Source organism: Cydia pomonella, chromosome 2, assembly GCF_033807575.1.
Source record: "Cydia pomonella isolate Wapato2018A chromosome 2, ilCydPomo1, whole genome shotgun sequence".
Lineage (NCBI taxonomy): Eukaryota > Metazoa > Arthropoda > Insecta > Lepidoptera > Tortricidae > Cydia > Cydia pomonella.
Window position 1 is genome coordinate 15,143,846 of NC_084704.1, and position 27,820 is coordinate 15,171,665.

Sequence of the window (27,820 nt, forward strand, 5' to 3'; positions counted from 1 at the left end):
ATTAGACGTTGTGCTGGTGTCAGAGCGTATCCGTAATGTTAGTGTCTCTGAAATTGCGGGCGGTGGATTGGTACCTAATCGGGATGCATATCACCCGCCATTGGAGATATTAGTCCCTTTAAGTGTAGTTACGCTGCGACCGACTTCGGAGCGTATTAATGCTAGTAATTTGGACTCCCGGCAAGACTGGGATTTTAAAAAAGGAAACTATGAATCGTTGTATGAATTAGTGTCTGCAGAAAGTTGCCAAGAAGTTCTTCAGGCTAAAGATGTTGATACTGCAGTAGAGGTCTTTTATGGGATAATTTATAGTTTTTTTGACATATGTATACCTAGAAAGGTTCGCGCAAACAAGACTGGTAGACGCTACCCAGTATGGTACACAGCTGACCTGATTGCTGACATAGCGCGGAAAGCCAGTGTACACCGGTCCTGGAAGGCTACCAATAATTTAGATACATATAACGAGTTTGCCCAGCTTAGGAAAGATATTAAACATAGAATTGCCTCGGCGTATGATAGCTACGTGGACCAAGTTCAGAGTAAGGTGAAAAGTGACCCTCGCTCGTTCTGGCGGCATGTTAATACTCTTAAGTCCAGGGGTGGATTTGCTAATGAAGTCATGTTCGAAGGGCAACGATTTACTGGTGTCGAAGCAGCTGAAGCTTTCTCTAAGTTTTTTTCTAGCGTATTTTTGTCTGATTACCCTCGACTTGATGTAAACTCGCCTCAAAACTGTAGCCAGACCGGCTCAGCACAATGTATTAATATTAGAAACATATCTATTCAGGAGGTGATTGCTGGTATAAAGAGGCTGAAAGCTAGTAGTTCAATTGGACCTGACAATATTCCAGCGTATATAGTCAACGGATGCTTAGACCAGCTAAAAGTTCCTATCCATTTTATGTATAATTTAGCACTCTCGACTGGAACATATCCGAAGCTGTGGAAGACAACAAGGGTTACGCCTATCCCGAAGACTAGTGACATTGCCAGTGTTGACAATTATAGACCTATAGCTGTACTGTCAACATTGGCGAAGTTGTTTGAGTCTATCGTCCATAAAATATTAGCAGTTCAGTTAAAACCCTTTTTGTCCAACTCCCAGCACGGTTTCAGAGCAAATCGCTCTGTTAACACCAACCTCTTAATATTGACAGAAACTATCTCTGAGTATCTCGACAGGGGTAATCAGGTGGATGTCGTGTATTTCGATTTTAAGAAGGCTTTCGATCGCGTAGACAATGACGTGTTGATGAGCAAGCTGAATGCTTTGGGCTTCTCGCCAAAGTTATTGGTTTTTTTCGCCAGTTATCTACGCGATCGACAGCAGTACGTTCAACATGGGTGTTTTATTTCAGCTCCGTACCATACCAGATCCGGCGTAAGTCAGGGCTCGATACTGGGTCCCTTCTTATTTGGGATAATGATTAACGACTTGGAATCGGTCGTCAAGTATGCAAAATGTTTACTATATGCCGACGACCTGAAACTTATTTATGATGTTAAGAGTAGCGTAGAATGTGCCTCCTTACAAGACGATATTGCTTCGGTGGTCAACTGGAGTATTGCAAACAAGCTTCTTTTTAACACAGCGAAGTGTTGTGTATGTACATATAGTCGTTCCTCTACCCCTCTTCTTGCTCAGTACACACTGGGGACCGAAACTATTGATAGAGTTTTCTCTGTCAAAGATCTTGGAGTGGTTTTTGATGAGCGCCTCACTTTTCATGAGCATATGCAGACACTCGCCAAAGATTGTTTTCGAAAACTAGGGTTCGTGATCCGCAATGTCAAGGATTTTCGTGACACTGGGGCTATTGCGATGGTTTTCAACGCCTTAGTAAGGAGCAAGCTTGAGGCCTCATCTATTATATGGAATCCGTACGAGTCTTCATACGCCTTACTTCTGGAGAGAATCCAAAAGGCCTTTTTGAGATTTCTGTACAAAAAAAGGTATGGGTACTTCCCATTCTTGTACCCAACAAAATTCTTATTAGGCTGCCTTGGATATAATTCTCTAGAGGTGAGGCGCAACAACATCTTGCTGACTACAGCTTGTCGCATATTGCGCGGTGACTCGGACTGCCCGGAACTGGTAGATCGAGTCTTGAGGTTGTACGTCCCGGATATTCCTCGAGTCTTCTTGAGGCCGCGAACGCGTCCACTGTTGGCCGTACCGGCGGCGCGCACAGTATCGCGCAGGAACTCGCCACTCCTCCGCGCGTTATCGCTGCTCAATGCACTCTTGACATCAGCACCAGAGTGTGATTTGTTTGCGGGGAGATGGGCGAATGTGTGCCAGGCGTGTCTGAGGTTCTGTGAGATGATGGATGATAGGCTTTCCAGCACTTGCATGTGATTATTAATGAATATCTGTTTTTTATTTTATATATGTTTTGTATTTGTATAGTCTAATTATTCGGTGTATTGGCATATGCTGTAATGCCGTGTAAATATTTGAAAAAATAAATAAATAAAATAAAATGTATCGTTCTTTTTAAACGTCATATACACTGAAACGAAGTCACATGTGACATGCGATACCTACCCACACCTCGTACCATCTTTGAGCTAAACTACGTCTATCTACATATAATGAACTCTATGGTAATTATATAAAGCTCAAATTATTAATAACTGTAAAACTGAGCAGAGTATCATATTTTAGAATCGTCATCGATACTCGACGCCCTTTTCACGTGCGTTTTTTTTAATTGCGTTATATTTCAAAGTGTTTCGTATGCTTAACGTACCCATATTTTGGTTTTTTGAAGTTTTAAATTTACTACCATAGAGAATAAATAAAACCTTTGAAGTTTAGAGTTCACTGATTACGCCTCGCCCTTTCCAAAGGAGCTAGATCGTGCGAGATTCATATCCACGTTATTAAGAAAAGAAAGGTCTTGAGGAGGAATAACTAAATGTCCAAAGGAGACACGGTACCTTGCAATAAGGCGTATAAAATATTGTATTGTTTTGTTCTTTAAAAATGTTTAAAATCAATGAATTCTGACGTAATGAAACAAACCACATCACAAACGTGCAACTGTATGTCACACAGACACGACATGTTACGACATTTCATCATACTTCAAACGTCGTCGCATAGATGAAAGAAGCCATATTTTTAATAACAGTCTTCTTTCAGAATATAAAATATTATTAAAGACGACACCAACGTCCGTTTCCTCTTTTGAAAATATAGAAAGATGCATGTTTTAGTCAATCAAGCCAGAAGTTAAGGTTGTAGTCAAAACCTTCAATGCAGCAATTGATAGTAATGTAGTTATAATTATATTAAGTATGTATAGTTTTAGTTGGACTAAATTTTCTTATCAAAAAAATACCTTGGTGTACTCTTTGTCTACTACCAAAATAATTGTATTCTTATTTCTAAGATCGCATGGCTGATCTTGTTTCAAAATGGCAGGTAAGATGTAGTAAGCTCGCGGCCCGTCAATGTCGTCAAATTGAAACGTGATACATGGCTTCCGTCGTAGTCGTAGTTTGTAACGGTTTGTAGTTATGCCAAATATGCATGTCTATTTTCAAAATGTGGCCAGGAAACGTTACGCGTAATTTGTAATTTCTAATTTGAAATTTTTAAGTAAGTACGTCAATTTATTTTTACCATAACCCTGGAATGGGCGACTGGTTAAATTAATAAAATTTGATATTAAAATGTTAAATAGCAAAAATTGATTATTCACGGGATGAACTGGCTTTGCTAAAGATGCTGCAATTATTTATATTTGCGCCTTAAACCGTTAATGGCATCCCATATTAATTTTAAACACATGTACTCGTATTGCTAAAGTTCAAGCATAACTGCTAATACCTTTCCCCGACTTGTATTTTTTGTCCCCCACGCGCGAGGGGCGCCATTCTGTGTTATTTATAGAGGTGCGCGTGCGTTTCTTTCGGTTGCGTTCAATTAGTTTGATTTGTGGGAAATCGATTTCATAGAGTGTCTGACTGAAAACGGTTTCCGGTGATTATGGAATAAAAATAAAATAGGTCACGTATAAAAAGCTTAGACATGAAGGAAAATGTTGAGCTATATTTCAAACTTAAAAGCGAATTCAAGGAATGTAAGCAATGATATTACGGGCGCGTTAATTGAGTCCTGTTGGATCAGCTTGCGTCAGCGGAAGCACAATTGGTGCAACGAAGTGCAAACTTTGTTATTTTTAGTTTTCGCAGTTTTACATAATGCTAACTTGGCCTAAGTGATTAGGTTGTGGTCGTTATTACTTGTTTATTTGTAAATAATATCTCCATTGCATGCCACAATATACAAAAGCAAGTATTTATACATACTTATGTTTAACCTATCTTCATGCTCATCTTTCAATACTTATTGCTCTTAAAATTAGGTAAGTAGTTGCTTACAACAGGCTTAGTTATCACAATAGGATCGTCATCATCGCAGTCTGATCCTGATCATAATTTTAATCCCCGACCATATTCGGCGGTTTCGCCTAGTCCAAGGGAAGACGGCGGCGTGACGTGCCACATAATAAGTGGGCTCACTTCCCTGCGCTTGAGACTAAGTAGTACGTATCTTGAATCGCATATTACATTTTCGTGAATTAAATAGTCCTTGCCCTTAAAATAATCTTTGCAACTCTTAGTTAAGTCAATTCAACTTATCATGTCTTTCCCGGCGCATAAAAATAGGCGTTTTTATTCACTCATCTACGTCTTCTATAGTTTGCAAATTGAATATTTTTTTATCTAGGTTCTTAGTTAAACTAAATATTTATACAGTTATAATTTACGACTAAAAACTGTCCAGCGGAATATTAATTACAAAAAACGTTATAAGTATTTAGGAAGCATCACCCTAATGCGTCGCATATCAAGAAAGCGATCATTCGATCAAAACAACTCACGATCCTAGACACAATAAATTACTTCAAACATTTTAAATTGTATAACACTCAAACGTGTAAATATGTTTAATATTAGGGCGTAATATGAATTATGATAACAGGTTTTACAGAATTAACAAATATAGTATGAAATTTAAGTGCAACAGTAGAAGTCACAATAGTTTTAGGATAGGTACTGATCGCAAATCTGACCAAATACATCGTAGCACACTTTTATAACCATTGAAATAAGGAGTTTTTTTTGAGATATTTCGCTGTAACTATCTATTTGATGCTGACTGTACAAACGCCTTAAAAAATTTTTTTTCTATAAAGTACGCAGAAATGATTAGGTAGCGTTCAAGATATTGGGCACCCACGATATATTTTTAAAAGGTTGCCATGTCTTGTAAAATCTGTATACTTCTCTTAATTTTCACAAGCTTTATTTTAACTTGCCCTGTTAGTATGTGTGTCAGTTGGTTTGTTAGTTAGTGTGGGTCAAACCTTGGAAACTATATTTGACTCACTTCCCATTTTCCGATTGAGCTGAGAATTTTCATATTTATGTAAGTCGGGTGACAATGCAGTATTACGAGTATGTTACCATCGAGCTGATCTGATGATGGAGACAGGAGATGGTCATAGGAACTCTGTGATGATTTGATGAAACAACGCTACCTAACAGTGTTTAGGGTTTTTAGAATTGTCTCGATGAGTAGGTATTAGGTATTAGATGCAGGTGGTAAAAAAGTACAGTCAACGATAAAAACTTGTTAGGTATCAAAAATTATGTTTTGGCAAAAACTTATTCGTATTTAACTTGATTCGTATTTGAATGTTATGAGCGCACTTATTGTATGAAAGCTTAGGTATACGTTACGGTATGCACTTTTGCAGCTGTGTGTACATAGCTACCACTCGTACTTTGAGTGAAGTTGGCAAAATTTATACATTCTTATGCACGTTTAAGGTACACTTATGTATTCAATATGTTAATATTTGCAAGTTATGCTAAAAAAACTGATTCATTATGTTTTAGCTTAGAAAATACAAATAACCTGCAAATAATCGTTAAAATACAGTGCAAGTGTTTCATTGCTCTAATAAAGTTAAAGGCGTTCGTCATTAAGGTAATAATCGAAGTTCACACTACATTTACAGACACACTACACCATACACATGTAAGTACCATGAAATTCAAATTTATGAATGATTTCATTCATAACTTGTCCATGCACTTTTGAACCCTACCCTACGCAGAACTTGCTTGCTATACATACGTTACTAAAGCGTACCACCCAGCATGTCCAATTCTCCAGAGTATAGAGCACACTACGTCAGGACGAAACATCCGTTGTCGTACAAAACTTGGCCTTTAGGTAGTTTGTCTGCCGATTTGTTTGAGAAAAACACTAGGTATATCGCGTGAAAATAAATAGCTTAGGGAGGGTCTCGTATAATACCTACCTATTTGTCCATCTATAACTACTTGGCAGGCAATCCTTTATTTTTCGGCCTTAGTAAGTAGGTAATAATGTACTATATATATATTTAAACATTTCTTTCATACTGAGTTACATCTAAATAATAAAAAAACATGTATTCAATTCTCTAAATTTGATATGGTTTGACGCAATTAATACAGCGACTGTGACGTAAGAAAAACTAATGGGTGCATTGGGTACTACGTAAATGTGCCTACTTACTTCAAAGAATTATATTGACGAACATTATACAAAAACATGTGATAGACGGCTTTTTAAATCAGGCCGCGCGAATAATGCTCCCTGGCAAAGATCCAAGCAATCAAAAAGCTATACATAAAAACAATTTGAAAAAGAACGTGTTCCAGTTTGGACAGTCCGTTACATTTTGGATGTTAGGATTACGATTATTTAATGGTTACTCTTCTCTTTTTTGCTCAAAAGTGGTGAACTAACATACCTACATCCAATCTAATTGTAAGTGGGCACTGTAGTTTACTATAGTATCTATAGAGGTGTCACATACGTATCGCTGGATAGTGACTATACATTATAGCCTGTATATAGACATATTCGAATCAATAAGCAACCTTACTTACCATCAGGCACACAACACTTCGTACAAGTAGGGTAAATATTTTATTACTGGCCACCTTCAAATAACTGGACACATTATACGAAAATCGCTAAAATAAAAATTCCCAAAAAACATTAGTTCTGAAAATTTACTTGGACTGTCTGAGTGATAAACAGAATCTTTTTCAGTATAAGGCGTACAATTATTGGAAGGTGGCCAGTAATAAAGGATTTACCCAATATATCGTACATTACATTATAGATAAATACCATTATATAAATCAACCAATTTATGGTTCAGCAAGTTAAGTTTTGGAGAAAAAATGAATGTCCAAATAAACAGACTTTAGAAGTTGAGAACCTGTAATATTTACAACCTGTACCTCTAAATAACCATTGTACCTACGCACCAATAAATAGCCCAGTGAAATTCTACTCAAACAGTTTTAGATATGAAAACTATATCACAACCTCATTCAAGATTACAACATGATTAGTGATGACGGTCTACTTTAAATCGGCATATATATATATCAACATACCTACTTACTACAATATAATATGTAATTTTAAAACTTAAATTAAATTTCAAGAAGAGTGTTTTCCTGCGACTTTTTAATAAATAAGGCTAAACATATGTAAGACCCGATTAAACCCACACTTTTACAAACGTTACATGACCCGTGTAAACAATATGCAACTGAAATGTTAGGACCTTTTGTTTCCTTCGCTAATTGTTACACGGACTATACCATACAATCTGGCTCCATTAAAGGGAGCCTTATGGGATTTTGAAACAATGGGACCTACAGTTCATCTAATCTTTTGTCTTGGTGGTCTTACCGTGCTTATATTATAATGAGAATGTTGAAAGTATTCATTTTAGACTGGAGAAATTGGAGTAAGTTTTTTTGTTGTTGTTGTAATGTATGTAAATCTCAAACACATCGCCATTTTGATTGAATTAATAATGTTTAATTTAGATTAACATAGCCAACACTATACTAATGGAAACTCTAAAAACAAATGATTAAATGTATAAATCTTGGTTAAATCTCTCTCTCTCTATTTTTATTCGTATTCTTTTAAAAATAGTGATTTTGTGCAGGGAGGTAATATCATAAAAATCACAAATAGTAACATTTATTATGTATAAACAAAACATTACCTACGGCTAAGATTTTTTATGGGATTAGAAACCGGTATATTATACAGTTTGTTTGGTACATCGTTTGCTAAATTAAAATGGAAGATAAGTTAAGTAATTTTCTATCTTCTAATGCCTAGATATTTTTTGCATATGTTTACTTTTTCAACCTCTAGACCTCTACGCATGTTTTTCGTAAATGAAAAATTGTTACGTGCGTACAGGTAAAAAAAAACGTAGGCAACAACTTTAATTTAACAAACGATGTACCAAACATTCTGTATAACTTCCAATTTTTTTTATCCTTTTGTACATACATAGTACCTATCTGTATCTTCCACACCGACCGATTTTAAATTAATTATATATTATTGGAATTCGCAAAACATGATATAAAAGTTATAAATTTAGGTATTATTATATAAACAAGCAAATTCAAAATATCGGTATTAAACAATAAGTTATTATTATTACGTGCCTGTGTTTATTTTATGACTAAGATTCATGAGGAAAATACCGCTGCCTATATTAATCAATTGTATATTTATTAATACAATTAAAATTTTCTATACTAACACATAATGGCCAGTCTGTATCTGGAGAGGTCTTATATTTGACAAACGAAATATAAATGTATTGCAACAACATCATGCAAAAACCTTGCATTCTCACGCACATGTCTCTATTGTTTCCAAAAACACAGAAAACGCTGATTGACTGACTTTGAGGGCGAACTTTTTTTTCGTATATTTGGGCCCAGGGGTGCCTACATCTGCTCGACACATGCAGCCACTAAATCGACCTTTAAGGAGTTTGCAAAAGAAAATAAGGATGTCCAATTTGATATCGAGATTTTACTTTATGATCCTAAGAAAATAAAATTAATATCTAGTAAATGTAAAAAGTCTGACAGCTTCTTCGCTCTACGCATCAGTCTACCATGCTGGAGGGGCCATATTCCATTTATTTTGTTTAGATTTAGTTTAGTCAATTAATTTAATGACTATGTTCTACACTGTAAGAGGTGTTTCCTCCCGCAGACTGCAATGAGCTCCTTGCTGCCGCGGTTTTATCGTGCGACTAAGCTGTGGTGTTCTTCAAAAAAGGAGTGTATAGGTGTTTGACGAGCTGGCAATATGTAATACCCCTGGAGTTGCGGGCGTTCATAGGCTACGGAGATTGCTTACTATCAGGCGCGCCGTATGCTTGCTTCCCACATGTTTATAAAAATAATACACTATTATTTTACTTGTATATACCTATTATATGCAATAAAGAAATAAGTTAGGTATGTATTAATATTTTTTTCTCTTTTTGACAAATTACAAACAAAAACTATTACCCAATTCGTGTAGGTAACCTATGCTTTCACAATTTGAGATTTTTCTCAAATCCATTAATATACAAGTTTTTTGAGTTAAAACAAAGTAGTGATACATTGCTAGCTGAATTATTTTATATCGTCAGGTGACAAGCAAAACTCACTAATTACTAAAAACTAGTTCAACTAATATCAACCTTATTATAGTAGTAATATGGTTCATTATGGCTATGAACTTGTGGTGTTAATTAGTGACTATTGCTTGCCACCTGACGATATGAAAAAAAAAAAAGTCCATTTTTATAACCTCCTACGAAAGAGTGTTCATTAAGCCTAAATTAATATACTTACTATTCTTGTGTAACATATAACCAGTAGTTGAAACTTGAAACTTAATTTTTTAATGATACTAGTATCGATATCGATATTGCAATTTTGTGACGTTTGCCCACTGCACTACAGGAGCCATAATTCACAGGCCACAAATCTCGCTGCCCGTTAAAGTTTCAACCGCGTCCACTTTCAAAACAACGCACAAATATTCTGTCGAAACGTTTACAATATATCCCTGCATATGAATTGTAAATGTTTTGTATTTTTACAAAGAGGAATTCATGTAATTTTTTAGAATAAACTAAATTTTATTCTGGTATTTTCTCTAACCTGAAAGCGCAAATAATTAGCGTTAAGAATATCCTGATTCAAAATTGACTGACTTCATCGATATTGACCAAGCACGTAAATTAATATATAAATAATAAAATACATTAACATTCCACCGCCGAGCACGGGCATTCTCTGATAGCTTTACAAAAAGAGATATGTATCTATGTACAATACAACAATGAAACTGTTGTATACACTTTTGAACGCATATATGAGTATTGTCGGGATTTGGAAAAGTAATCGAGGGTGTCAGATACTTTTGGCGCGGTGTTTCATACGCTACTATTGATGCTGACTGTCCACTGTGGAGATATAAATTAAATTGGAAATCTCTGACAATTGAACTTCGTGACAGAAAAAACAAGCTTTGTCTCTTCTTGCTTCGACGGTGAACCAATTACTAAAATTAGGTATACTTACAATATTAAAGATCTCTAATTTTGTAAATGATATATTTCTAGCTCACTTATTACTTACCGTTCTAACTAATTGGTTGTCAAATATCTTCAGGCCAATTAAGTTGCAACGAGAGACTTTGGACGTGCCGCACGTGGGCGACGTGCATCACGGTACGTTTCGTTTAATGTCGCCAAAAATTAAGACCTTAAATTTTATTGCTTTAAACTCAATAACCTCAACGGTTTTTGGCAAGGTCGTATAAATATATATAGAAAGACTTATGTTACCCACATACATAGATAAGTACCTAGACTATAAAATGAACAGTAGATAGTTTAGTTAACCTGACACCCATAACAAAAAAAAAATGAAAATTCGACTCCAGAGTGTTTTAGCTGTTACACTTATTATCTCACTCCGTCTCCTCTTAAATATTAACCAATGGGAGCGTGCACGACTGTCACGCAACCTAGTGTCCACAAGTCTAAGGGAAAACATCAATTCACTACATCTTATAAAACTACTCCAAAACTAAAAACTACTTAACGGATTTTCATACGACTTTCATCCATCAATAGAGTGATTCTTGAGGAAGGCTTAGGTATATAACTTGTTAAGGTTTTGTGTAAATTGTTTGAAATATAACGATGTTGTCGGAAAAATCAAGTTGGCTAGGAGCTTTAATCGAAAACGCTGCCTAATCCGTTTGAGCTATAACAACACAATGTATGGTGGGGTTGTTTCTCATTCATAGGTCTACAAAAAAGTCCGCGATGTTAAATGTCTATCTTTTAAGGATAACTTACTATACATATTCGTAACTTCTAGAAAAAGATCACGTAATACGTGGCATTTGCAAAGCTATTTATAAATAAAAAATAAAATTTTATTTATTCGTTAGCATACATGCTTTTTACAATGACAGGGTAGATGTCTCTTTTTAAGTATTCAGAGATACTTGTGATAAGAGACACCGCTCTTCCGCAGTAAAGTATTAACATTTCATACAGTTTACAATGGTCACTAACACCATACAATTTAAATGAATATTTCAGGAGTAATCGTAAATCAAAGTTTCATTTCGAGCCATATAATTGTACGAAATGTTAAAGACGCTATCCGCAGTTAGTTCAAATTTTTACCACCTTATGCGCTGGGATCGCTTTACTTACCCCCACCATGCACTTCGCACGGCCCCAATTCCCTTAAAGCTTGATATCTTATGCTATTTCTCTTATTCGCAATGCATTTAGGTATAGACTTTTCACAACTGACGTGGTCGATTAGGTCAGGTTGGCTGTTTATTTGCGCATTGTAAATTAACGAAAATATGGTTTCACTAATTAATATAATACCTAATTAACAATCGTTTCAGGAAAAATGATTACCTATATGGAAACGACTCAGATATTACGAATTATTGGATCATTTTGATTTGTCAGTATACGAGGATAACTGAATTATTGTCTTCGCAACCAATCATACATAATATATCGAATATATATGTATTTGTATATACAAAAAATTCCTTAAACACAAATGCATCCTTGTTTGCAACTCAACTACTTAAAACCAAACGGAATGAAATGCATACGAATATAGAACTGCACGCACCTGAATGCAATAAATTTGCTTGCATATTATTTTAACCCGCAACCCGAGTTAAACTCATTACTCGTCTGTGCTACCTGGTTAAAGTTTAAAGCAAAAGTAATACTTACTTTGAGATGAATTACACATTCAAAAGTGACCTCATATTTGCAGGCAGGCAGTTAAATCACAAGTTCTTTTATTGTTGCAAGGTTGCAAGCATCTCAATCAAACTGATAAAAAAAACATAATTAATTTATTATGGATACCTATTATTATTCTGTATACTATAGCTCAGATTGGCGATGTTTTACTAAAAAAATGTTTTATCTTTGAATGTAAAAAATATGAATAATATTTTTCAGACGGATCAAACTCCGTAAGTGAAGCCACATCGAACGAGAACATCCGCCTAGCGTGTGGGCCAAAGCCTCGAGGTCAGATACAGACCATCAGGTGGTACAAAGACGGGCAACCACTAGAGGTTCACGGACGATTTATGCAACAGAGGCAGTGGTAAGTGCTCATTTGTTCAGGGAACAATTAATTTAATGATCATTTGACGTGTTGAAGTATATTGAAGTTTTATATGTAGGTACCTGTATCTAATTTAATACCTGACAAATATGATCATGTTATTTTTTTATTTTTGTCATCAATAGTTTGTCTCTGGCAAGGCCTCTTCTTTCATTTTACGACCTGTTTTAGTTAAAATGCACCATGTTATTGAATCAAACCTTTCGTTTTTCATTTTGTAAGCAACCAGAAAATCTAGTAGAAATTTTTGAAGCGTTTGTATATTTATTCTCCGAAGTATACCCCAGTTAAAACAGGCTTAACCGACATCGACATTGACGTAGTCCAAAGAATGAATTGGCTGTGCAGATCGTACATCACGCAATTCACGCAGTTCTATTCGAAGCATCGCATAACATGGCTTGAGTTGGAGCAACAACAACCATCGCTCATGCGCATATGCTGGATTATGAAGCTATTCATTATGTGATTGGAAATGTTTAGACAACACTCAACAGTATTGGAATGGAGATCATTGCTTGTGCTAAAATTAAACTGCATTCTTAGCATGACTGACATATTTCAGGCCTTTGTGTCTAATAAACAAAAACAAAATCTCCCCATTACCATTTACAAGCAAATTATTGTAAAGGTAACGTAATTAATACCTATGCATGTTTTTATTTCAGGTTAAGAATAAAATCATTCAGAGCAAAAGACGCCGGTTTATATTCTTGCATCAATGAAGCTAACGACTCGAAGCAATATAATGTTACCATCAAGCTCAAAGCCGATGTCTATGATATAGAAGGTAAGTAAATAAATATAATAAAAACTATAATACAACTTATGACCCCTTAGAATGAATTGCAATGTCGCAATCGACTCCATATTTTAAGCGCGACTTGATGTCAAGCTATTGGGTCTGTAGCCTTACCACAAGTTTGACACTGATCTGACACTGACATATTCGCTAGCGTGTGCGTAACTTACTTTGTATGCATCTCGCTCGTACTGTCATATTATTAGTGCGAGCGAGATGTATAGAAAGTAAGTTACGCAGACGTTTGCGAATATGTCAGTGCCATACTCGTGATAAGGCTACTGCTGTTCTAAGTAACATACAAATCTTAGGTTTAATAATCTGTATAAAAATATACGTAGTTATTTTTAGCTTAACCGCATAGATGGGTTTTCAACTAGCGAGTGAAAGTGCTTGCATACAAGTCAGTCACAACCTCGATTTTCCAGAGTGCATTTAGTTATTATTACATTTTATTGACATCTTAACGAGCGTCCAGATGCGTAAACATTGCCCAGCGGGCATTCCGACCAGTGCGAAGATGCATCCAGAACGTCTGTAATAATGTGTTTAGTTTAGGGTAAATCTGCACCCATTGAAAGAATATTTAATATCGAGATCTAATACTTATCTCCATTAGTGAAAACATGATAAATGAAAATCTAACTTTAATGCTCCTTTTACTGGTTTATGTATCGTGATGTGTCTTGTGTTAATAACTTGAATATATAATATATTATTCTATTATCATGTTTCAGATTTTCAAGGCGATGCTGCAAAAATTGTAGACCAAAACCAGGCAGCGGCACTTGTTGAGAACAACACGATCGAAGAATCTGCTACGAATAAAAAGACGGTGAAAAGAAATGTAACAAAAGTCAGTGACAATAATAACGATTCTGACGATGAAAAGAAAGAAGACGACCATGCATCTGCTGGCCATATAGATGATACAAAAAATAAATTTGCACCAAAATTTAAGCACCCAGCTAAATTGTATAACATGGACATGAAACCTGCGGGAAGCTCAATTCAGTTGAAATGTGCTGCTGATGGTAAGAATTTTTGATACACATTTTTTTGTTGAATAAAATTGTTTTTAACCTCTGACCGCCCATACATCAAAACTTGCCGAGAGAAATGCAATTTTGAATTTAAATTGGAATGGGACATAGGTCAATTAGAGGTTAGGTAAAGGATTTACAATTTTCTTGTTGCATAAATTGATTTCATAACATTTTGCAGAAAAATATGCGTGGTGCGATCTGATTTTAATAACAGATTTAGATTTTAGTTCCAATAGTAAAGGCACATAAAGAATCGTAACAACTTCGCATACGGGTGCAAGCAGGGTTAGATTCCCGCCTAGGCGAAAAATAGCAAGTTCAAATCTTACTCATAACAGTGATTTTTTAAATTTTTCTTATAATAAAAAAAATGTTTTCCTAGCAGATATCTTTGCTTTCCACAAAATTTTAAAGTGACCTTGAGAACGGCCTTGAAATGCGGATTATTATGTATATTGTATATACGCATATACATAATATTCCGCATAATAAGAGTAAAATTGTTCATTGCAGGAAATCCCATGCCTAACATAACTTGGTTTAAAAACAACGGCTCTATAGAAAGGTCTTATTTCCGACCAAAATTCGGCAAATGGTGGATGTCTCTTGAAGAATTATCAAAAACGGACAACGGCAACTACACATGCCTCATATGCAATGAACTTGGCTGCATCAGCCATACGGTTAATCTTCAAGTACAAGGTGAGTTGCATATATTTTTACAGAAATATTTAACAAAAAGTTTCTCGACATACTTGTATGTATTCTTTTATACAGAATTTTAAGAATTCAATCAATCAAACATTTATTTATTTGCAAAAATACAGTATGTACCAAAAGGTGTTAGAACTATTCAGGTATAATGTGTATTTTGCTTGCAAACAAGCGTGCAAATATGTTGACATTAAGATGTCAAATTTATTGACATTAAGACATTAACATAAATAGTTAGAAAATTAGAAAAAAAAAACTGTTTCCTTTTTCGCCTTATCGACATAACTGCAAAGGTGTCTACTGATTAGCAGTTCGCCGGACGATATCGGCTTGTCAGTTATTCGCAAAAGCTGATAATCGCCAATGAGTAACTGACAGGCCGATATATCGTCTGGCGAACTGGTAATCAGTGGGCCCCTTAAGAAACAAGTTAAATGTAACATATTTTACACACAATTAAAACCTACATGTTATGGCGATCCTGTCCATTTACTTTACACCTATAGTATACAACAGTATTGAATAAATACATTATAATATATTATTAAATCCGTAGAGCGATATCCATCAAAACCTTATATTAAAGAAGGACATCCAGGAAACATAACTGCTGTGGTAAACGATACCGTAACACTGGCTTGCCCGCCAATATCAGACTTGGAACCATTCTTGTACTGGCTAAAGGCATACGATAATTTCACCGTTGTAGACGGCGAAGTTGGACCAAACGAGCAAACTATACCAAACGGATATGAAATTCAGGTCTTTCTTATGATCGATTTTGGTGGTGGTGATAGTTGTCGGTTACGGTTATTTAAAATTGGCAAAGGAAAATAGTTTAACTTCTATCTATATTTATTGAAGGTTCTTAAGCACATTTTAGTTCCTTTACGGTTCATCGTCAATTAGTAATTAATCAAGGAGTTAAAGGTTTCATGTACCCTGTTTAAATAATCAAGTAATAATGGTAACGGGAAAATACATACCTAAATTGAAATTATCACATCGATTCACTATCATACTAAATTCTCATCCGGTGATTGGTTTCCTGTGGTTACCATAGAGAAATAAGTTGTTCTCAGTTCATGTCTAACTTCTTATTATAAATAGATTTTCATTCATGTATGGTGTGTGTACTCTAGCTTACTTATTTCTCTATGCCCGTACTCATGCGTTATATACTATATACTTACTAAACTTAAATGTAACTGGTGGTGGTTTAAATTGGTGTATTTTCATAAAATCATAGAACCTAAGTCGTACCTTATGCATTTTATAAAAAAAGAACTGTTGAGTCCTCTTATTTAACTTACAAAATAATTATATGTTATGTATCTTACCCGGAATAACGAGCTCTTCCAATAAATAATAAGCAACTCAGGTTTTTTTAATGAATTTTGAGTGAAGGTAAAAGAATAGTACAAAAAAATATAAACAACTTTCAGATAACTTTTTTCCCGTATTTGAATCGAAGGAGCTCGTGATTTTGAAAAGATATAACAATTTTTTTCAGTAAAATAATGAGGTACAATTTTCCTCAATTATTTTGTAGTTTTCTTCTATCGTATTATTAATATTGTATACTTATATATGTCTTATGCTTTTGAGATTTATCTTTACACACTGAATATTTAATTAAAAAAAAGACGTTTTTGACTCAAATGGTAATAAAGAAGAAAAAAAGTACTTGATTTATAAAATATTTTATGTATTATTTTAGAGCGTCTGTTCTCGAAACCAGTCTTGACGCAAGGCCCCACTAATCAAACTGTGCTGATCGGGGATACAGCTAAGTTTAGTTGTGATTATCTGTCCGATTTCGTTCATGTGGTTTTTTGGCTGTTCTATAAAGACAAAAATGAGTTCAAGAATACTACCGATTTCGATGGTTCATTTGCCATTAAGGTGAGGGCTTCTTTGACTAAAGCATGCATGAGAGTGGGCCATTTAGCTGTCGCATGTTAGTTAGGAACTATCTATGTAGAGAATAACTGCATGTTTTTGTCCATCAATACGTCACACGTAAATGGACGACTGCGAGAAACCGCCTTTCTATATTAACATTATAGAAAATATTTTTACACAATTTGATGTATATTAACCACAGCTATGCCCTTTCATTTCATTTACTTCCATTTTTATGTATTATATGGAATAGGAGCTTTCTAAAATTGTATGGAATTCGTTTTTCATCCTAATTCATATAATAATCAACAAGTCTATAATAAAAAACTAAGGGGCATATAGCTATGGTTGAATAAATATTTTCCATAATGTCAATACCTAGAGAGGAAAATGGGCACTACGTTTGTATGGAGAAACGGTCGTCTTCTATAATGAATTGAACAGTCTTACCGAATTGTATCTTGAACTGTACTAATACTTATCCTTAATTAGTATACTTTATCGGGTACAAAATTATTATTCTTTATGTAATTTTAAGCGCTTCACACACCTTACTTAATTCAGTAACTGACGACAGGGACGTAGTGACAATAATATAGCTGCGGCCCTGACGTGAGTTACTGAATTAAGTAAGGTGTGTGAAGCGTTTTAGACAGTTACATTTTATTAGTAATAGTGTTGTGTGTGGCTTTCAATCGAAAATAAAGCTTAGATTTACAAATAAATATTACCCGCAATTATCCCAACATACTTTACGTATTTTATTGCAAATCACTTAATCAGCTACAGTTGAACTATTTCGAAAGACTTTTTAGAAGTGTTGCCAATTATTTGCAAAATATTTCAGAGTGATGATCCGGAAGACAAAGCTGAAATGCTGACCATAGTTAATGTCACCCAAGAGGATCAGGGTTGGTATATTTGCGTCGCCAAGAATACTCTGGGACAAGCTACAGCTAAAGGATATCTAACAGTTTTGGAATGTAAGTTAAAAAGTTATATGTAGGTATAAATAATAAGGCTCAACGAAGATTCATTCAGAGCGCAAAGTTTAATCGGTCTATCTGGTCTAGGTTTTCTGTTTAATTAGTTATGTAGTTATACTCGTATTATTTAAAATCTGTATATTCCCTATGGCAGATTTCCATGACCATTAATATTCACCGCTGAATTGTGTCGTGTGAGCTTTAAAAAGATAAGTTAATATGAGAAAGGGGAAAATGTACATTTAATTGATACTGGACTTATCTTTTTTTGTGTAGCGATGCCAGTTCCCGTAGTACCAGAACATGCTGGCAAGCACACTCTTCTCGTTAACATCTTGACAGCTGTGCTCGGCGCTATGTTCTTTGTCGCCGCCATAATAGTCGTAATGATATTTAAGAAGCTCAAACAAGAAAAGATCAAGAAGCAACTTGCCATGGAAACTGCGAGGGCAGTCATAGTGACGCATTGGACAAAGAAAGTAACAGTAGAAAAACCGCAGATAGATGGATCACCTAGTAGCGCGGAAGAAGCTTTGGTAAGTTTGACAAGATATTTAGACCTATGTTTATGTAAAATTACTTACACTCAATCTTATGATTATTCCAAGATCACGATATTCACGATCAAGGTATATAAATTAAATTACATTTGTGCTTCCAGTTAATGCCTGTAGTGAAAATCGAGAAACAGAAACTGCAACAGGTGCAAAGTAACACAAGCGAGTCTATGGTAATGTCAGAGTACGAGTTGCCGGTAGATATTGACTGGGAGGTCCCCAGGGAAACACTCTCGTTGGGTAAAATACTTGGAGAAGGTGAATTCGGAAAGGTGGTAAAGGCAGAATGTGTTGGTATTTTGAAACCAGGTGTCCATTCGGTAGTAGCTGTCAAAATGTTAAAAGGTACTTTATTCTTTATAATGTAATGACTTCATTTTAATTAAATTATTTAATCGTTACAAAATAATAGAAACCGTAATGTAGATTTAATTTTGTTACAGAGGGACATACTGATGCAGAAATGATGGCTTTAGTGTCAGAGATGGAGATGATGAAGATGATAGGAAAGCATGTAAATATTATCAATTTGCTGGGCTGTTGCACTCAAGATGGTCCACTGTACGTCATTGTAGAGTTCGCGCCCAACGGCAACTTAAGGGAATTCTTGAGGAATCACAGGCCCGGAAATAGGTATGTCTTAAGTCAAAAAGCAGTGATATATTAAGGCAATTAACCTTTTAACCGCCGTAGACATACAATATCTAGCTCATTTTGCCGCAGTCTGATAAATAAGGCAAAACTTCGTTTAACTTCGTACCGGCGGCGACACGAGTACGCTCGATGACAAATTGTAAGCGGTTAAAAGGTTAAAGAATCGTTTTCAAAAAACTTAAGTACTTAACTTAAAAGGCTTAAAATCTTTGTCTTATCTTACCCGTATTACAGATACGAATCACCAACGGAAGATCTAAAAGATAAGAAAACTCTAACTCAGAAGGACTTGGTATCATTTTCATATCAAGTTGCGAGGGGAATGGAATATTTGGCCTCAAGAAGAGTAAGTAATATTCAAATTAATATCCTTACCTTAGGGCCTGTTTCACAATGTCCAAGCCCTGAATAAGCGACTTCCCACTTATCTGACGAATAAAGTCATCATTGACGTTTCACAATCTGTAAATAAGCTTTACTGGTTGATAAAGTGATAAGTTTTGCAGGAAGTTTTATCTATAAGTTGATTTATTTGTTAATTAGCTATCCAATACTTTACTCAGATTTTGTGAAACAGGCCCTTATAATCGTCACATAATTAATTACATGTACTACTTCTAGGGAATAAATCAATAGTAGATTGTTAACCAAGGGATGAAAGGCACTCACTTCTGTCGAGGTAGTCGCCAATAGTCCGAGACTGAAATGGTGTATATCACCCGAGTTAACACTCTACTTTTCATTTCGAATACGAGGAAAGTAAAATACATGTGTGTTTAAAAAAATCGGACAAGTGCGAGTTGGACTTGGCTCTCGTACTTTTTAGTGTTTGTTGTTATAGCGGCAACAGAAATACATCATCTGTGAAAATTTCAACTGTCTATTAGCTATCTCGGTTCGTGAGATACAGCCTAGCGACAGACGGACGGACATCGGAGTCTTAGTAATAGGGTTTTGTTTTAACCTTAGGGTACGGAACCCTAAAAACATGACTAAGTAGGAGTATAAACTTGTATAGTATCTTGAGGGTACTTTCAATTGACAATTCAGGTAAAAGTATGTGATTTATTTATGGAATGGGAAGGTAAATATTAGAATGTAAATTGTACAACAAATCCATTTAATATCAAATTTTAATTTTTTATCTTAATATAAACGAAACAAACGTACTGGGAGTGTAAAATGCTCTAGTGCAGAATAATTTTTTGCACACTTTGGAACAATAACGACTCACTTTCAGACCATAAGAAATGATGCTCAGTGCTCACATTATAGAGTTGGTCAAAGGCGCCTAGCCTTTCAAAGATTGGATATACCTACTCCGGAATATGGAATGGGTACCGCCATGGCCGGGCATGGGTAGCCTAGATATCCAGAGCGTTAGCCGTGTAAGCTAAAGACGGGTCGTCTCTAGCTCGGTTACTGAAGCGCTTGGTCACTTTTTCTGTATATAATATCTATTTTAGTGTATGATTACACATACTCGTACTGATCATACAAATACAAAATGCGCTTAACGCTAAACGTGTTACAAACGTAATGTTTACGTTTCCACTATGAGTTTCTGGACTTATAAACAAAAAAAGCATTAAAGGCTCTACTATGGTAGAGCTAATGGAATTAATCAACTTGGTGCGCTGAGATTGGTTGAATGTACAACTGATACTAGGCGCTATAAACTGAAAAAGAGTGTGACTACTTAAAACACAAATAAAAAAAAATTAATATAATAATTTGATTTGCTCCCTAGTTGTTAACTAGGCGCTACTTTCTAGTCAGGATTTAAAGAATTAAGACCATATTACCAATACCCATATTATTTACAAATAAAAACAAGCTTCAGGGCGTTAAGCAAATATGCGTTTAAGTATGAGAACATTTGAAGTCAATTTACAGGATTTTTTTTACTTAAAATGTCATCGGTCAAATTTAATCACATTTGTTTAGACTTTTCACTCCTAACTTAGTCAGTTATTATTATTTTTGCGTTTTAGTGCATTCATCGAGATTTAGCCGCACGCAACGTTCTCGTATCTGACGACTGCGTGCTCAAGATAGCCGATTTTGGGCTCGCAAAAGACGTCCAAAGTAACGACTATTACAGAAAAAAGACTGAAGGCAGGTTACCTGTGCGGTGGATGGCTCCGGAATCGCTTTACCACAAAGTGTTTACTACGCAAACTGACGTGTAAGTCCAGCTTAATTATACAATCGCAAAAAAAAAAATCTTGAAGTGCATTTATTTTTTGCAACTTTTTAAGATGTATTGTTGACAATCTAACGTAGGTTAAGTTCGGTTAGTCTGTAATCTTCCTACCGTCAGTTTTTAATCCAACTAGTGAGATTGTAAGCTGACGGATGTTTACAATTTTACGGTGACATATATACGTCGTTGTCTTTACATTATAATATGTTATGCAGGTGGTCATTTGGCGTGCTTTTATGGGAAATCATGACTCTCGGCGGCACGCCGTACCCCACGGTGGCAGGTCAATACATGTACCAGCACCTAAGCGCTGGACATCGCATGGAAAAGCCACCATGCTGTAGTCTTGAAATGTAAGTCAAATTAAATCTTTACTAGACATTATGTAGACGTGTGTAAAGGGATACAACCAAATCTGTTAAGGTACGATGGGTTAAGATGGGATGTTTTTTGCTGAAATTAGCAGTGTTGCCATCATAAAACTAGATTTTGTATCTAGTTATATGCTGACAACACTGCTAATTTCATTGTATTGTATTGAAAAATTGTGAATTATTTATTTAATTAATCTTTATTGCACAAAAGAAAAACAATCTTATAGTACAAAAGGCGGACTTAATGCCACAAGGCATTTTCTACCAGTCAGCCTTAGCTAAGCAGAGAGATTGTGAGCGGTGCTACAATTACAACAGCAAAAACAAATCAAACAAAAATACATATAATAAATTAGGGGAAAGACCAAACAAAAAACTTGCCTATTCCATCGAGAAGTGATGAGAAAAAATACTTTCTAAAAATACTTTTTTAACAAAAAAGACTGGGAGATGTTCGAATGGTAGCGGGATTAGGTTTTCGAACGTTAAAAATTTTGCATTGACTGTCCCGTGAACCTTCCTTAAGATAAAGGAAAAAAAAAGATTTATCTAAATATGTAATTAATAATCTAAATATGTAAATTGCATAAGGCACTGGACATTGCACCCGGTAGGGTATGTAGTGTACTGTGCCTTATGCAGTTGATATTAGGTACTTTTTGGTACAAAAACCACATATGTTCATCTTTACTCGTGAAATTGAAACATGTTGTATAAATCCTAATGCACGAAAAACAGACTTACTTAGATTTAATAAATATATAAAATAGTACATTACGATACAAGTGCGAAAAATAGGAAATTCGAAACGAGTGGCGATAAATTAAAACACGACCGAAGGGAGTGTTTTAAATCGACACGAGTTGCGAATTACCTATTCGCACATGTATCGTACAACGTTTTACAGTACATATGGCCCTTTAAATGTTCGACACAGTAACGTAATATGCTAATTTTCGCACTAGTTCGGTAAAGTAGCACCATATGTACTGTAAATTGTTTATTACTGTTATGAAGTCACAGGAACTGGGGTAAAATTGAAAATCGTCGAGTAGATGACGATTATATTAAAAGTGACTAATTTGAGTAATTTGACCGTAGCATACGACTATGCACTTCAAGTGGCGATGACGGCACTGACCAACGAGGCACAACTAAATGGCAGTTGGATCATTTTTTCTACCATTTAAAATATTACACGTGATTCAAAATTAGGGAGGAGTTTTTGCCTTTCCCCTAGTTTTCAACTTATCACAACGCACTTTACCTAATTTTAGTGTTAAATATTCTAATACATTCACAAATGCTACAACTTGTATTTTTTTTATTTCAGTTATATGTTGATGCGCGACTGCTGGTCTTTCAAGCCCGACGACCGGCCGTCCTTCGCAGAACTGGTAGAATACTTGGATAAGATCCTTACAGTCACTGCTAATCAGGAGTACCTAGACCTCGGCCTGCCGCAGCTGGACACGCCACCTTCCAGTTACGACGGGTCTTCAGACGAAGAGAGCGATAGCGAATTTCCATTTATTAATAATTAACGAAATTAAGAGGAGGAATGGAAATGGATAATGAAATCTAACCTATGGAAATGGTTGACAGCTGAAATGCTTCGTAAAGCTCAAAACATGCACGGCCAGAATTATTTGCATAGAGCATCAATTTGAGATGACAACAAGGACAAATTATTAGCCCATTATTCAAATTTTGTCAACTAGGTAGTGACTAGGTACTAGGTATGACGTTAACGGTGATCAAGATTTGGGCATGTTATGTTTTTGCTGGACACTCGTGACCTACTTATATATACCTACGTATATTTTCTCGAACACTGAAACTGTATGTTTTAAGCCATGGTGTACGTTTGATATGAACAAAAAATACAATTTTACAATGGCAATTTTTATTTTCTTATTTGAAACAAATCAAGCCACAGCTTAAACAAAGAACCGCTTGTTTATTATACTAAACTGAATTTAGATAATTATTCTGATATGTGTCATAGTTTCATTTAACAGAAGAAAACAATAACCTATCTAATCAAAATTTCATATACATCGTGTAACTTAAAAAAAGTGGAAGTGCCTCAACCTCACCTTGTGTAAGAAAGGTGTGTACACATTATAACCTAAAGAAGCAAAGGTGTAAAGAAATCTGGTAGCATTGTAAATAACCTAAATGTTACACCTTATGTTACGAATTAGTAAAGTTTCTATTTTTCTCCGTGAGCTTCTACGGATTATCGTCTTATCTATTGTTTAAAAACCGCAAAGGCGCGTGCCACTATGAAAAAATGGTCAAGCTGCATAGGTAGCGTTTATTGAATTACTACTCTATAGAGCACGGAATAAGATTCATTATGAACTAATACAGAATTCTAACAGAATAGCTGTCTGATCTCTATTGGTGCGTCTAAGGTAGGCGACTAAACGCTCTCAAACCAGCTTAACTTGTGACTCTGCGATCCGAAACAAAGATACGTATTCGAAGACCTCGCTTGCACTGGTAATGCGAGCGCACGGCTAGCTAGCGCCAAGGAAGCAATGTTATGTTTCTCGAGGAGCAGGTAAAAAACAGGGCCGGATTTTCACACAAATATATTTGGGTGGTTTTACGTTCTTTAATTTAAAGAGATAAAACATAACACTATTTAAATAGTAGGTACACATCTAACAGAATGGGTTTGTGTAATTACAATAATAACGAGACATACTCATTTTTATAATCAACTGTTTAAACAGTTGTTTGCTAATTTTAAACTTTAAACAAACAATTAACAATATATTATTAATTTTAAATAAACAATAAAACAATGGTAAAATAGTAATAAATATGTATATCCATTTAACAATCCCGTACTACTAATGTTAAAATAGACCTATATGTTATAATTATGTACACTAAAATAAAGATATTATTTACAATAGAGTACACATTTAGTAAAACATTTATACAAATTTATATTATGAGTCAACAAAAAAATAAGTAACATATACATAATAGTGTATGCATAAAATAAATAAATATAAAACAAAATATGCATATCGTTTAGAGTCAAATTACGCTAACTCTTTCAAGCAAACCATACAAACAGTGTCAGTTTGTTAGAAGTCTGAAGAGTTAGCGTTATTTCGTAAAACCACCCAAATATATTTGTGTGAAAATCCGGCCCTGTTTTTTACCTGCTCCTCGAGAAACATAACATTGCTACCTTGGCGCTAGCTAGCCGTGCGCTCGCATTACCAGTGCAAGCGAGGTCTTCGAATACGTATCTTTGTTTCGGATCGCAGTGTCACAAGTTAAGCTGGTTTGAGAGCGTTTAGTCGCCTACCTTAGACGCACCAATAGAGATCAGACAGCTATTCTGTTAGAATTCTGTATTAGTTCATAATGAATCTTATTCCGTGCTCAATAGAGTAGTAATTCAATAAACGCTACCTATGCGGCTTGACCATTTTTTCATAGTGGCACGCGCCTTTGCGGTTTTTAAACAATAGATAAGACGATAATCCGTAGAAGCTCACGGAGAAAAATAGAAACTATATGTTATATTTATTATTTTAAAATTTATTTAAGTGTAAATAATATGAATGTTTATTTTACAACGTACATACATTTATTTATTTTACGAAAATGTTTAAGTAAGTAATTTCTTAATTTAAAGATTGTTTTATGTGAAAATGCAGAAGATAATGAAATAATATCCATGATAAATACTATATAAATAGGTAGAAGAATATGTAATATGTAGTATCTAGTCTGCAATTCGGCATGTAAAGTATTGTAAATATTGATTTTAGATTATATTATGAATAGGGAATACTCGTATAAATGTAAGTATTAAAAATGTGGTCTGTATTATCCTTGCTAAATACAAGTTATTCATGGCGTTATTCATAAACTCGTTACTTGCGTGAATTAGGTATAAATCGTTTGTCTTTAACTTATGTATTTGTAAGAAAGGGATAAAATATAATTTAATTAAATCAGGCTCGTAAAGTTTTATGAATAAGGAGTTCAGTATACATATGGATGCGCTTTTACAATGAATATTATGTTGTGGAGTATGCTGCGAGCAAGTAAGTGTCCTTGTATGTTGGTCAACCTGTGTAGGCACAAAAAGCACTAGAGTCAGACCAAGATAAGTTGGCAGCGATTTCGATAGCCCAGACGGTGCAAGTGTCAAGTAAACGTCATAATCTCATAGAAGTTTACCGTTATTTTAAACGTGAAACTTCTATGAATTTATGATGTACTTGTGCACCGTCTAGGCTATCAAAATCGCTGCAAACTTATCTTGGTTTGATTCTGACAGCAGCACTCTTACCATTGGTGGACCTTACTTCTTCATCTTTGCAATAAGGTTAGAAACTGTCAGTTAACAGTGTGGACGATAGTACACGTGTGCAAAAAGCCTATTTTGAATATAGTACCATAACATTCATCATTTCGTATTGCCCAAATTAAGGTACCCATTTTCTTCAAACGTAGAGTATGTTTATAATAAGGTTTCCCATGGAACCGATATGAATATCGTGAATAAATATACCTGTGGGTCCATATGTTTCGTCTACTTCGAGCCCTCAATACAGTGATATTATGAATTAGGTGGTCCTAATTAAGTGGTTAACATCCGCTTAGCTGTTTGCCTGATTTTAATGAGGTACCATTATTTTTATAATCAGTAGCCATTTTCCTTGTACCAGTGCAGCTTATTTAATATATTAAATTTTAAGAGCATTTTTATAAAAACTACTGTAAGATGGCCACCTGCATGTGTCAGGTATTTTATCTGTATGATCAAGAATTTAAGCAAGTTTAGTATGGACTAGTACATTGCATTTTACCACCAAAAATGTTTATTGTTGTACTTAAATATATTAATTCTTAAAATTAAAACGTAGGTATGTTTATAATAGGAATTATCAATGAAATTGACTGTAAATATTAAATAATAATTATTGCTAAACCGCGTGTTTACCTTAGAATCGGAAGGGGCCCACTGATTAGTGATTACCAGTTCGCTGGACGATATCGACCTGTCAGTTATTTGCAAAAGCTGACAATCGCGAATAACTGACAGATCGATATCGTCCGGCGAACTGGTAATAAGTGGGCCCCGTAAGTGCTAAACTTTGACAAAAATCGTCCTAGGTAGACAAGTACGTAAGATAGCTTTGCCCACTTCATTCAAAAATAGCGGGCTTAAAATGAATTGAAAAGATAATGTGCGAGTTTAATTAAATTTTATGTATATATATATATATATATATATATATATATATATATATATATATATATATATATATATATATATGATAATAATACACGTAACTAGTGCAGGGTTTACAAATTAGGTGACCGTAATATCACTTGAGTTAATTGGCAAAAGCCTTTATTTAAATAAACTGAGCAACCTATAATCAATTAAGCTCGGCAATATCTCTTGCTACAAATACCATCTTTGAATATTTCCAAGAAAAAGGCATGAATATTTGAAAACAGAATAAATTTCATGTTATTCGTATGTATTTTACCTTCCTATATTTACTATTTTGCCTCATGGATTGCAATAAAACGTATTTGCGTCAACTTCTGACGTACCTTATGTGGTTAGGGCATTTCGAAAGGTAAATTGCACTATCCATAAACACAGTTTATTATTTTAAATTATCAAGTAAATAATAATTGGGTTTAAAAAATTAAAGGTTTCGTTGTACGATATCTTATGTTATGTATATTTTGTTAGAATAAGAGGCAGTTTTGAAAACAAGAAGTAAACGTCCTACGTATACTGTATCTAAAAAATGCATTATGAAATATATATAAATTACCTGAAAATCATAATTTATTTTGTTTTATTATATACTTTATTAATTTTCCGGTTTCACAAAAGCTAAATTTTGATTAGTCTGATTTTTTAATTAGCTATGTTAATCGGATACCTACATTAGTGATAATTTCTCCATACAA

The 27,820-nt window shown here is 34.7% G+C and overlaps 1 protein-coding gene across 2 annotated transcripts in view; it reads left to right on the forward strand.

Annotated features, from left to right (window-relative positions):
• Positions 1-24,166, forward strand: part of LOC133534478 (fibroblast growth factor receptor homolog 1-like) — an 80,764-nt gene extending 56,598 nt beyond the window's left edge. The window contains exons 3-15 of one of the 2 annotated variants that reach the window (XM_061873628.1): positions 12,429-12,579; positions 13,269-13,390; positions 14,140-14,436; positions 14,962-15,150; positions 15,719-15,924; positions 17,915-18,050; positions 18,330-18,589; positions 18,715-18,955; positions 19,054-19,243; positions 19,499-19,610; positions 21,259-21,452; positions 21,686-21,823; positions 23,178-24,166. In XM_061873628.1, coding sequence (XP_061729612.1) covers positions 12,429-12,579; positions 13,269-13,390; positions 14,140-14,436; positions 14,962-15,150; positions 15,719-15,924; positions 17,915-18,050; positions 18,330-18,589; positions 18,715-18,955; positions 19,054-19,243; positions 19,499-19,610; positions 21,259-21,452; positions 21,686-21,823; positions 23,178-23,388 — 2,447 coding nt within the window. In that variant the 3' untranslated portion in view covers positions 23,389-24,166. Of the gene's footprint in view, positions 1-12,428; positions 12,580-13,268; positions 13,391-14,139; positions 14,437-14,961; positions 15,151-15,718; positions 15,925-16,882; positions 17,068-17,914; positions 18,051-18,329; positions 18,590-18,714; positions 18,956-19,053; positions 19,244-19,498; positions 19,611-21,258; positions 21,453-21,685; positions 21,824-23,177 lie in introns of both variants that reach the window. The other variant, XM_061873629.1, reaches the window with a different exon arrangement.
• Positions 24,167-27,820: the final 3,654 nt, after the last annotated feature.